The sequence below is a fragment of the Pongo pygmaeus genome, chromosome X (genome assembly GCF_028885625.2).
Source record: "Pongo pygmaeus isolate AG05252 chromosome X, NHGRI_mPonPyg2-v2.0_pri, whole genome shotgun sequence".
Classification (NCBI taxonomy): Eukaryota; Metazoa; Chordata; class Mammalia; order Primates; family Hominidae; genus Pongo; species Pongo pygmaeus.
The window spans coordinates 157,983,433-157,994,340 of record NC_072396.2 but is presented as its reverse complement, the minus strand read 5'-3'; the positions used below and the strand labels follow the sequence as shown (position 1 = coordinate 157,994,340).

The 10,908-nt window shown below is 51.7% G+C and overlaps 1 protein-coding gene across 1 annotated transcript; it reads right to left on the bottom strand.

The window, feature by feature from the left end:
• Positions 1–4,141: 4,141 nt before the first annotated feature.
• PNMA3 (PNMA family member 3) lies at positions 4,142–8,201 on the bottom strand. Its single transcript, XM_054472810.1, has 2 exons — positions 7,978–8,201; positions 4,142–7,660 (listed from the first exon to the last, which is right to left on the bottom strand). The coding sequence occupies exon 2, from the start codon at positions 7,552–7,554 to the stop codon at positions 6,163–6,165; it is 1,392 nt and encodes a 463-aa protein (XP_054328785.1). The 5' UTR covers positions 7,555–7,660; positions 7,978–8,201; the 3' UTR covers positions 4,142–6,162.
• Between the last annotated feature and the right edge of the window lie 2,707 nt (positions 8,202–10,908).

The window sequence follows — 10,908 nt, the reverse complement described above, 5'->3', positions numbered from 1 at the left end:
TATATTCTAACCTCGATGGCAGCTGATTAGATTGTGCCCACCCAGTTTAAGGGTGAGTCTGCCTTTCCCAGCCCACTGACTCAAGTGTTAATCTCCTTTGGCAACACCCTCACAGACACACCCAGGAACAATACTGTGTATCCTTCAATCCAATCAAGTTGACAGTATTAACAATCACACTGAGCTGGGCTGAACTGTGCCTCCTTGAGGACATACCACACTTTCTGGTAGAAATAAGGCTTTTAAGGGTGTCAGCTCAGAGGAGAGAAGGCAGCCAGCAGCACATGGCCTCCGGAAGATCCCAGGCCCTCCCTCTTGTGACACAATGTGACCCCATGGCCTGGAGTTTTGGATGGGGGGATGGGAAGAAGGTGAGTAGTACCAGCTGACAAGAGCTACCTCTAGGGACTTTTTGATGATCAGTCAAAACTCTAGTTTCCCAAGGGGAAGTGTGGCTCAAGACTGGAAAGAGACCCTGTCCAACAGAAATCTCCTTGTCTCCTGGCTCTGGTGTCTCTCCAACCTCAGCAGAGGAGAGCACTCAGTAGTCCCTGGATTTAGCCAACATCTAGACCTCTGTAGCCACCTCTGGTGTATACAAATGCCCCCTCCAAGCTATCCCTAACACTGCTTCCTCGCTGACTTTTCTAGTTCACAGACATGAGCAGTTCATTCCTATCCTTCACAAATCTCAGGGCAGTGGTCATTCCCTGAAGACCCAGGTGCCTTGCTGCACTTCTAGGGCAGAAGTCCAAAGTCGTTAGCAAAGTACTTAGCATTACAGACCCTTCGTGGCCCTGTCTGACCTCCCTATGGAGCTATTGTCTTCTCCTTGCCTCTCCGTCCATCACCCTGGGACCCAGCCACACTAACTTTCACTACAGCCTCCAAATATCTACAGATCATTCAACCACATTCATCAAAGAGTGAGTGCCTTGGCTGTGGAGAGCTCACCAGGACTGCAAGTTTTGAGAGAAGGGAAACAAATGATGTAGGGCCAAAGATCAGCCCAGATATTGGCTTAGAAGCACTTACAGTCTATGGCAAAGCAAAGGAAGAATGCAAACAGCATGTGGCATTCTCACTGAGCTGTGGAATTGAATGCCACTGGGGTTTCTAGAATTTGCAGTCACTGTACAGAAGAGAAGGGAAATGAGCAAAGAAAGAGCTCCAGAGCACCTCACAAAGTTCCCACTGAGTCTTTGGCTGCATACTAAGTTCTGCTCAGATAGAGACACCACAAGGTTGAGCACAGAACACCTCCAAAGCTGTGAGGTGGACAATTGTCAAAGCTCACACAGTGTTCAGAGATGTTCAATATCCCACCAGCCACAGCGGAGAGACCACATTGAAATAGCTGGGCACTCAGTACAGAGCCTAGAAATGCCACACCTCGGGAGCAAGTCTAAGGTAGAATGAGAACCCACATTAACAAAGTTTAAAAACAAGGCTTCAAAGGCTTATGCTGGTCTGTAAGTAAACAAACTGCCTGCTGGAACAACTCAACACAGAATTAATGGAAACAACAAGACCAAGATATTTTACATCCTAACCTAAAATATCCAGCTTTTACACAAAAACTTCTAGACATGGGAAGGAGAAAAACGTGACCCATACCAAGGAGAAAATGTTTCAATAGGCCCAGAAATGGCAAGGACAATGGGATTAGCAGATGATAACTTAAACACAGTTATTAGAAGTAAATGTATTGTTCCAGAATTGAAAGAGAAACATGAAAATGATGAAGAAATGATTAAGGAAGGATCTCAACAGAAAAACGACACTGATAATGGAGAATCAAATGGAAGCTTTAGAAGTGAAACATGTAGAAGAGAGGAGCCCTGTGATAGACCCACAGGTACAAAGTCAAACATTTTTTGACCAACACTCTAAATAAAATCAATGTCAAAAAGAAAGTCTTTTCAAATGCATCTTGACCCCACACCAAAAACTAATTTAGGTACTTTTTTTTTTGAGACAGGAGCTGGCTCTGTCGCCCAGGCTAGAGCACAGGCTCAATCTCCTGGGCTCAAGAGATCCTCCCACCTCAGCCTCCCAAGTAGCTGGGATAATAGGCATGCACCACCACACCCAGCTAATTTTTGGGGTTGTTTGTTTGTTTGTTTGTTGAGGCTAAGGCTGGTCTCAAACTCCTGGGTTCAGGCAATCCTCCCACCTTGGCCTCCCAAAGTGCTGGGATTACAAGTGTGAGCCACTGCACCCAGCCAATATAGGTCTATTCTAAGACCTAAATGCAAAAGCTATAACTACAGAGGTTCTAGAAGAAAACATAGATCAATATGTTTGCAAATGTGGGCCAATGAAAGATATCTTAGGCAAGACCCAGGCAGTGGTCATTGTAAAAAGAAACAAATGATGCAACGGACTTCATTATAATTAAACCCATCTGCTTATGAACAGACACCATTAAGAATATGCATAAGAAAGACACAACTGGTAAAAAGTGTTCCCAGCACATATATCAAAGTACTTGTATCCAGAGTATTTTAACAACTTGCACAACTCTAATAAAAAATAAAAAATAAAAAAACCCAGGTAAAAACTAGGCAAGGGACTTGAACAGGCACTTCACTAAGGAAGACAGATAGCTAATAAGCACACAAAAAAGTGCTCAATATTATTAGTCATCACAGAAATGCAAACTAATGCCACAGTGAGATACCACAATGAGTCACCCAACAGAATGGTTAAAAGTTTAAAGCTGGCAATACAAGATTTTTTGGAGTACCCTAAGAAACGGGCACTGCTCATTGGAGTATGAATTGTCACAATAGCTTTGGAAATCTGTGTGAAGTTTCTTATAAAGTTAAATATACCACTACACTGTGGCCCAGCCATTCCATTCCTAGGTATTTACTCGGGAGAAAGGAAAACAAAAGTCCACAGAGATTCATACGAGGATGTTTCTATCAGCTTTAATCACACAATAACTGTAACACATATCCATTTTTATATTAGAGACCTTAAAATAGATACTGCACTTGATCGTAGCCAAAAGGCCAAGAAGCCATGTGAACCTTAAAAATAGGAATGTGCCAGGGATCAGAAATGGATGATTAGCTAGTAGGCCCAGCTCTAGGGCCATCAGCCTAGAGGCAACAAAAGTCTCACTGCTGTTTTGTGGCAAAGAAACTTCTACCTCTCTCTGCCTTCTTTCCAACTCTCTTGATCCCTTAAAGAAATTAAAAAAAAAATCAATCACCCAACATTTGCACTCACACGAAAATTCACACACCCTCTCATAAACTGTCTCATACACACTAACACACATACTCACACATATACTCACCCATTCCACACATTCACGCATACGCACACACAAACTCATGAACATTAACACACTCTGAAACACATATTCACTTATGTACACACTCAACAACACAAAGTCACCCACACATTCACTGTCATACACACATTCACACACCATCTCACTCTCACATATTCACACTTTTACTAACACACATATACATTAAACACATAAACATACATTTGAGCACTAACACACATTCACTCACAAAAACTGATGCATACTCACACTCAAATACAAACACATTAACATATTCACACACCATCTCACACACTCACATATTCACACATTCGCTGACACATGACACACACAGACTCACTCTCCTACACTCACTCTCACACAATCACTAGTACACATACTCACACATATTCACCATCTCACACACACTCACAGAGATGGGCCTGGTTTTGATGCTCCAGGTGTGGAAGCCCTGAGCCCCCAATAGTGATACAAGGGATCCTGGGGCCACTGGTCCAGCCTGCTGTCCCTCACCCTTCCTTAAATGTGTTATTCATTTCTGAGAAACTCAACCAGTGCCCTGAGGACCCAACCAGCCACTGCCTGGGCCTACCTACTGGATAGTCCTGTCTACTGAGACTATCCAGCCTGCTCAGCTGGGTTTCTTTGCCTGGGTCCGTGGGCCGTGAACCCTAGCTCATGACCAACATGCGCAGATAGGGCATTCTAGAATGCCTTGTAGACCGAGCCCCAAGTATACACCAGTGTTAACAAAGCCACTGTGGCCCTCACCCCATCCAACCCCATCCCCAGCCAACCTCACCCCCAGTTTCCCACAGCAGAGATGAGGCCGGCTGGAACACTGAATGAAATTTATTGAAGAGAAACATGTACTGAAACCATTGAAGAGAAGGGAATCACAACACAGACAGAAACTGCAAACGGCCACCACAGGACACAGCTCCCACACAGGTCCCGGGCCCCCTCCTCCTGAGGTTCCTGGCAAGACGCCTCATCTGCTCCTACTCCTGCTGCAGCCCCCACTGCCACCTCCCTCCTTCCTGAGGGCCCCAGGGTCTGCTTCTTGCCAGGACGGTGGACTCTGGCAGTGTCCACTGGCTTTAGGGAGCCCCCTCCCAAGCCCATCTGCTGGGGCAGGGCCCTGCCCTATGGCCCTCACAGGACAGTCACAGGACATTGGAAAACACAGCAGGGAACACCCCATCAGGTCAAGGAAACTGAGTCAAGAGTAACAACAGGGGTGGAACACCAAAGCACAAAGCTCCTCAGGAGCCTCAGGCAGGGCAGCCCTGCTCCGTCCTGGGTCCAGTTCTTCCTCCCACAGTCACAGTCACCATCGTGGTCACGGGGTGAGCGTCCACCGTGCCCTGGCGCTTCCTTCCTGTCATCTCCTGGGACTGTGCTGGGGGACTCCGGGGAGGAGCTGCTCAGAGAAGAACACACACAGCTCCACAAGAACAAGCAGCCACTGGCCTAGATCTACACAGGGAAAGCAGAGGTGGTGCTGATGACGCGGGACAGCAGTGAGCAGAGCCTGGGCTCACAGGAAGCTCCCAGCATGTGCCCAGGGCCCAGAGGCGGCCACCTGGGTGGTTGCACAGCACACTACTTTGCGCAGAAACAACGACTAGCGGTGGGTGGGCGTCTGCCGGATGCGTGGGTCACTACAGGGGCCTACACAGGTGAGGATGAGCTTCCTGGAACAGGGGGCAGCCTGCCCCAGGAGCGGTGAGTTAGGGAACCCCTCCTGGGAGACCCAGGCATCTGGCACCCTTGAGAGGGCCTCTTTCCCCCTGTCATCTCCCAGCTCAGGGCTGAGGGAGTTTGAGACAGACGTCTTCAGGTGCCTCCACCCAGGCCACGGCTGGCTGCTTAGGGGATGCCTCCAGGCTGGATTCCCCAAGGTGGCAGGATTGGGGCTGGCCTTGGTATCGGCATCTGTTGAGTTGCTTTGGCCATGGCAGCCCCAGGTTCTCCTTGCCTGATCTCTCCAGGAGTCTGGCGGCCCTGTACAGAAACAAGCAGAAGAAACAAAACCCCACCAAGTCCTCCCTTTTCCTCCTCCTCCTTTGCAACAAAGACTTCCCTTTGTTGCAACAAAGACTTCCCTGGTCCAAGTCAACTGTGAGGGCACTGGCCTGCCGGGTACCCAGTACCCCTGCTGGGGGTCTTCTCATCAATCTTTGGTCTTCTTGCCTGCACAACCTCTGGCTGGCACTGGGCTCCCAGGGCCTTAGGGTCTCCTGTCCTCACTGGCACAGGGCCTCCAGGGTGCTGCCTTCCTGGGGCTCCCCTAGTGCAGCGTAGATGATCCTGAAGACGGGATGGACCCTGTGGCCTCCCCTGCAGGGCTTTACCTCTGCCCCCCAGCTCTTCCTCACCAGCCCTGGCTCCTTCTGGCAGGGGCAGACCCCAGGCAGGCTCCTCCAGGTCCCATGTGGCCTGGGGGCCAGTGGGCATGCTCAGCTCAAAGTCCACAGGGTGGGTATTTAGGGGTGGGTGGATGAGCAGGACAGAACTCCCAGCCGCACCTTCTTCAGCTTCTGCTTCGTTGAGGTCCCCATCTGAGGCCCAGGCACCCCATGTGGTGGATGCAGTGGCTTCCTGCTTTCCTCTCCAGCACCTCTTCGGGGACCTGGACCTGACCCCCACTGAGCCTGTTGCCAGTTGGTCTTGGTTGCTGAAGTCCCTTCCAGGTGGCAGAGAGTGAGAAGGCTTGGCCTTGGTCTGGCTGCCCTGTCCCTCTGCCCCACTCAACTCATCTGCTGTTTGTCTGGGCTTCTCTTTCCCCTCCTTCCAATATCTCTTTTGTCTCCTTGGCCTGTGGTAGGAAATGTTGCCCTGTTCTCCCGAGCCTACTTGGCCCTGGACTTGGGATGGCTCTTGTCCCAAGCCCACTTCCCGTTTCCCGACTCAATTGCAGCCTGTTTCTTCTGCTTTACCAAGAGCAGGTTGGAGGGGTTGATGCACTGTACCCTGATGTGGCCGTCTTCCCCACAGCTATAGCAGAATGTGTGGCGTTTCCGTTTTCTTGAGCCTCGAGAGCCAGCCCTTGCCACGCCACCCCTTCGGTGTTGGCCTCTGCCCCTCCGGCGCCGGTAGCCCTGGGAAGGCCTTGCATCAAAACTGTTGCCAGAGGCAGGGAGAGGTACTGCCCCAACCCCAGTGATCCTGGCAGGTGGCCTTGGGGCTACTTCCAGCCCCTCCAGGCTCTCCCTATCTGGACCTAAAGTGGCCTCCCATTCCTCCTCCTCACGCAGGAGCTTCACCAGGGCCAGGAAACCAGGAGGCTTCCTTCGCTGTTTCATCAGCTTAAGCTTATCTCGGAGTTTGTCAGGAAGGGTGGCCCCACTTAAGACTCGTTTCAGGCGAGTCTGATTCACGTTTCTACGTGATACCACATTGTTTTCTACAGCTCTTTGGAGCAGGGGTTCCAAACGTAACACAAAGCTAGATACTTTCTCTCCTGCCTCCTGATAGGCCTTACACAACTTCACCTGGGCAATTTTATGGCTCTCCACAGGTCCGAAAACCTGCTGCAAGGCAGCCAGGCACTCCTCCACAGTTATGGAAGCATTGCTGGCCCGGAGCCCACTGACCACCTGGAGAGCAGGGCCCCGTAAGCATTCCATCAGCCTCCGCCTCTTTTCCCCCTCGGGCACCTGCCACATCTGTAGCATCTCAGTGGTGTGCTCAAGCCAGGCATCAAAGGCCAGTGCACCTGGGATGGATATGGTGTTCCCAGAAAACACTCTTAGCTCTCGGTACAACATTTGTTCTAGCAGAGGCTGCACTGCTGCCCCCAGAGTCTGGGCCCAGGTCCAGAACTCTGGTGATATAGTCACTCTTGGAGCCGAACAATTGGTGTCCGACCCGAGGACTCGGTTCATATCTGACACGGTCCGCCTCTCCTCTTCTAAGAAGCGGTTCAGTCTGTTGAGAAATTCCCCATCTGAGTTACGGGGTTTTACAATCACTTCCCAGGGCCCCCCCTTTCCTGGTATTTCCCTTGGGAGCAAAGCATAGTCAATATCTTGTGCCAGCTCCAGTAGAATCGCCTGGGCGTTCTCCTCCCTCCTAAACATCCTGCCAATCACCCTGTATCGGCCCAGGGGCCTGCAAGCCTCCTGGAGTGTCTCCTCAAACTCATCCTCGCCACAGTCCTCGGGGATCCCCAGGATGAGCATGCACCTCTGGGTGTTCAGGTGCTCCCCCCGACACCAGTCCTGTAACAAGGTCAACGGCATGTCCTCGAATCTCTGCGGATACTAATTTGGGGGGAGTGATCAGGGCGTGAGGCACATATCTGGATCAGCTCTTAGGGTGATCGCAGAAGGCCCAGGTCTCCACAGCCTGTGAATGCGAGCAGGGCGAGAGCGAGGTTAATGCCCACCTCTCCGCACGCCCACATCCACGCCCACCCCCACCCCCACCCCCACCCCCAGCCGCCCTCCTCCCCTGGCGGCGCCTCTGCAGCCAGGCCCCGCCCCTGCCCAGTCCCCCACCCCCACCCCCCGTGGGGTCTCTGCTGGCCTCAGCCCCCTCCCCGCGCCGCCCCAGGACCCTGGACCCCTGCCCTGAAGGCTGTTTCAGTTCTGACAGGGCGGACAGGGGAGGGGCGGCGGAGTCTCCCGGAGCCCAGCGTCTCCCTCCCCAGGTGGGTCTGTTACCTTCTCCCGGGGCAAGGTCCCTTCTGGTCGGGGTCCCCACAGGGCTCTCCGGGGGCTATGCGCGGCGGCGGCGGCGGCGGCGGCGGCGGCGGCGGCGGCGGCGGACGAGGGTCGGGCGCCCCGGGCTCCCAGCGCGGACGTTCGCTCAGACTGTGGCTCTCCCTCGCTCGCGCAGCACGTGGGCCAGTGCGCCGGCGCCTACTCGCCGCGGCTCTCTGCAGTGCGGACACGGGGCGGGGGCGCGGCGGTGGTGCAGCGCGGACCCCTCCGCGTCGTCCGGGAGACCGCAGGGCCATTGGCGCGGACGGGTCACGAGGCTGGGCTCTCGCCACCGCCCCTGGGGGCCCCAGGTCCCCGGGTGACGTCACCTGCTCCTCTCCCCTAGCCCCCCCGCCACGGGGGCCCCGGGCCCCTGGGCACACAAGCGCCCGCCCACCCCCAACCCCACTGCGGTGTCCAAAGGTCTGTGGCGGCCAGTCCCCGTGCCTTTGGCTCTCACCACAGTGGTTCCTGGTCCCGGCTCCTGCCCCTCCCGCACGTGCCACGGAGGTGCCAGCGGGGCGAGAGGTCTGCACCCCGGCGTGCCCACCAGAGGGCCAGGGAGTGGTCTGAGGTGCGCCCGGCAGCTCTGCATTATGGCCAGGGCCAGGGAGCCGGGTTCTGGGGCCTGTTCACCTGCTCTTGACCTCCCCCTCCCCGTCCAGGACTGGTCCTCGCCAGGGGCACCTGGTGCGGGTGCCATTCCGTGCAGGAGATGTCCCAGGAACTCATGCAGGTCACGCACACCACCCCAAGGAGGGTCCGCCATCTCCCCGCTGTCCATCCCGCTGCTGGGACCTGCAGCCCTCCGGCCAAAGCACTTCGCTGCCCAGGTGCCAGTGGACAGGTTTACAGGGACCTTTCCGGTTTTGCGCCCTGCAAATCTAGTGACTTGGGAAACCACTTCCAGGACTTGGAGCCCAATCCCTTGGGCCTGCCCTTCCTTGGCAGCCGTGCGCCGTGGGTTCTATTGTATCCGTTTGATCCCAGGGCAGCAGCCAAATGAAGAAGGGAGTGACTGCCCCTCAGGCAGTGGGCCCAGGTGTTCTGTGGGTCCTGCCTGCTCTGCCAGCCGCATGCTCAACTCCTATTCACACAGCTTCAGCTCCTCTCCAAACACACGAAGAGGGGCTTGTGGTTGATTTTCAGGCCAGGTTCACCCATCCAGCCAAGTCTGGGAGGCCACCTTGCAGTGAGTGGGGCACAAAACTGTCCACTGACTTCCTGCCCCACCCTGAGTTGGTCAATGTTCTGCTCGTCAGCCTGGCACTTGTCAGGGACCAAGAAGAAATGGCCCCAAGGGCTTTTTCCTGGTCAGACAGAATTCCTAAAACATCTTTACAGGAGTTATTTCATTTGCTCCTCACCAGAACTCTGAGGCAGGTATTAACATTATCCTGATTTGACTCATGAGGCTCAGAGAGATTAAGAGACATTTTCAAGGTCACACACCGTATTGAAGGTAGAATTGAGACTGGATTTTAAATTAGTGCCCATCAGTCTTTGGGTAGAATTGGGACTATTTCTCCCCTGGTTGCTTTATGACTATTAGAATTTATTTCTCTCATTTTTGTCCATTCACAGTCCCTTGCTTTGTCACTCCAAGGGCTCAGCCAGCTTCAAGCTGAACCTTCATCTGCCCAACTTGAAGGGGTGGAAACAGAGGTTCAGAGAAGGGACACTACTGGCCCAAGGTCACACATTGAGTAAATGACAAAGCTTGAGATGTCAAGGGGAGATGCCAAGTATTAGTGCCAAGGCAGAGGGGCGTGTCTGGAATGTCTCCGGAAAGAAGCCTGCGAAGTTCCCAGACAGATGCAGTGATCTGTGGATGTTCTGGGCATTGGGAAAAAAGAATTTGGAAACACTGGTATCAAGACAATAGATGTGAATATGTCCAATTTGAAAAGTTTTAGAACTCTTTTATATTGGAGTTAACCTTTGCCCTTGAAACCAGTGTAAATGTCTTAATTACTTTTGCTTCCCCATCTCTTTGCATGGTAGATAACACAGCAGCACCAAAGTTGGGGAACTGATGGATAAACATTATTACTTGTAAAGTGAAAAACATAATAGAGCATGAAGGAAGCAACCTCCACCGGGGTGGCCTTGCCCTGGCTTAGACCAGTAGTGACTATCGGGGTCACAAAAGGGGCAGATTCATGGGCCCCACCTCTGCAATCTGATCTGCTGAGTCTGAAACAGGCCTGGGAATTTTTTTAAGAGTTTCTGGTAATTAAATACTTTATAAAATACATTCTGCAACATTTAACATACAAAACATACTTTAAAAGTACATCTAGTACTCCTGAAGGTAGTAACTGGATGAAGACATAGAACACTGCCAGTGAGGGTAAGCACCTGCAGATTCCTTCCCTGTTGTCTCCCACTCTTGTCCTCCATGTGCATTTCTTTGTGCTTTTTCTGCACATGACTATATCCCTAAAAAATTGTCTTTGTCTCTTTTATACTTGGTAGAAATGATATTATACTATTCATTTTCATCACTGTATTAACTAATTATTGTTTGTGAGAATCACCATTTTGATATAAGCAAATTTTATTCCTCAATTTTCACTTCCGTATAGTATTCCATTGTGTGTGTGTGTACCAAAATTTATCAATTTTCTCATTGACAGATATTGTTTTTCCCCATTTTTACTATCAGAAACAATGCTGCTTTAAATATTCTCGAAGAGTTCCTCTAAGTTATGTACCTAGCCATGGCATTGCTGAATCAAAGACTGTCTTTAGTATTCAGAGACATTGCCAAATTGTCTTTTGGGTTGCTGTACAAGTTTGTGTTTCCATCAAGCTCTATATCGTCACTAACATTTCATATTGTGTGACTTAAATGTTGTTAATCCTGAGGAATGTCAATTGTTATTATGC

What these genes read in the sequence shown, in the direction of transcription:
- PNMA3 (XM_054472810.1), bottom strand. Translation starts at nt 7,554, where the DNA reads ATGCCGTTGACCTTGTTACAGGACTGGTGTCGGGGGGAGCACCTGAAC.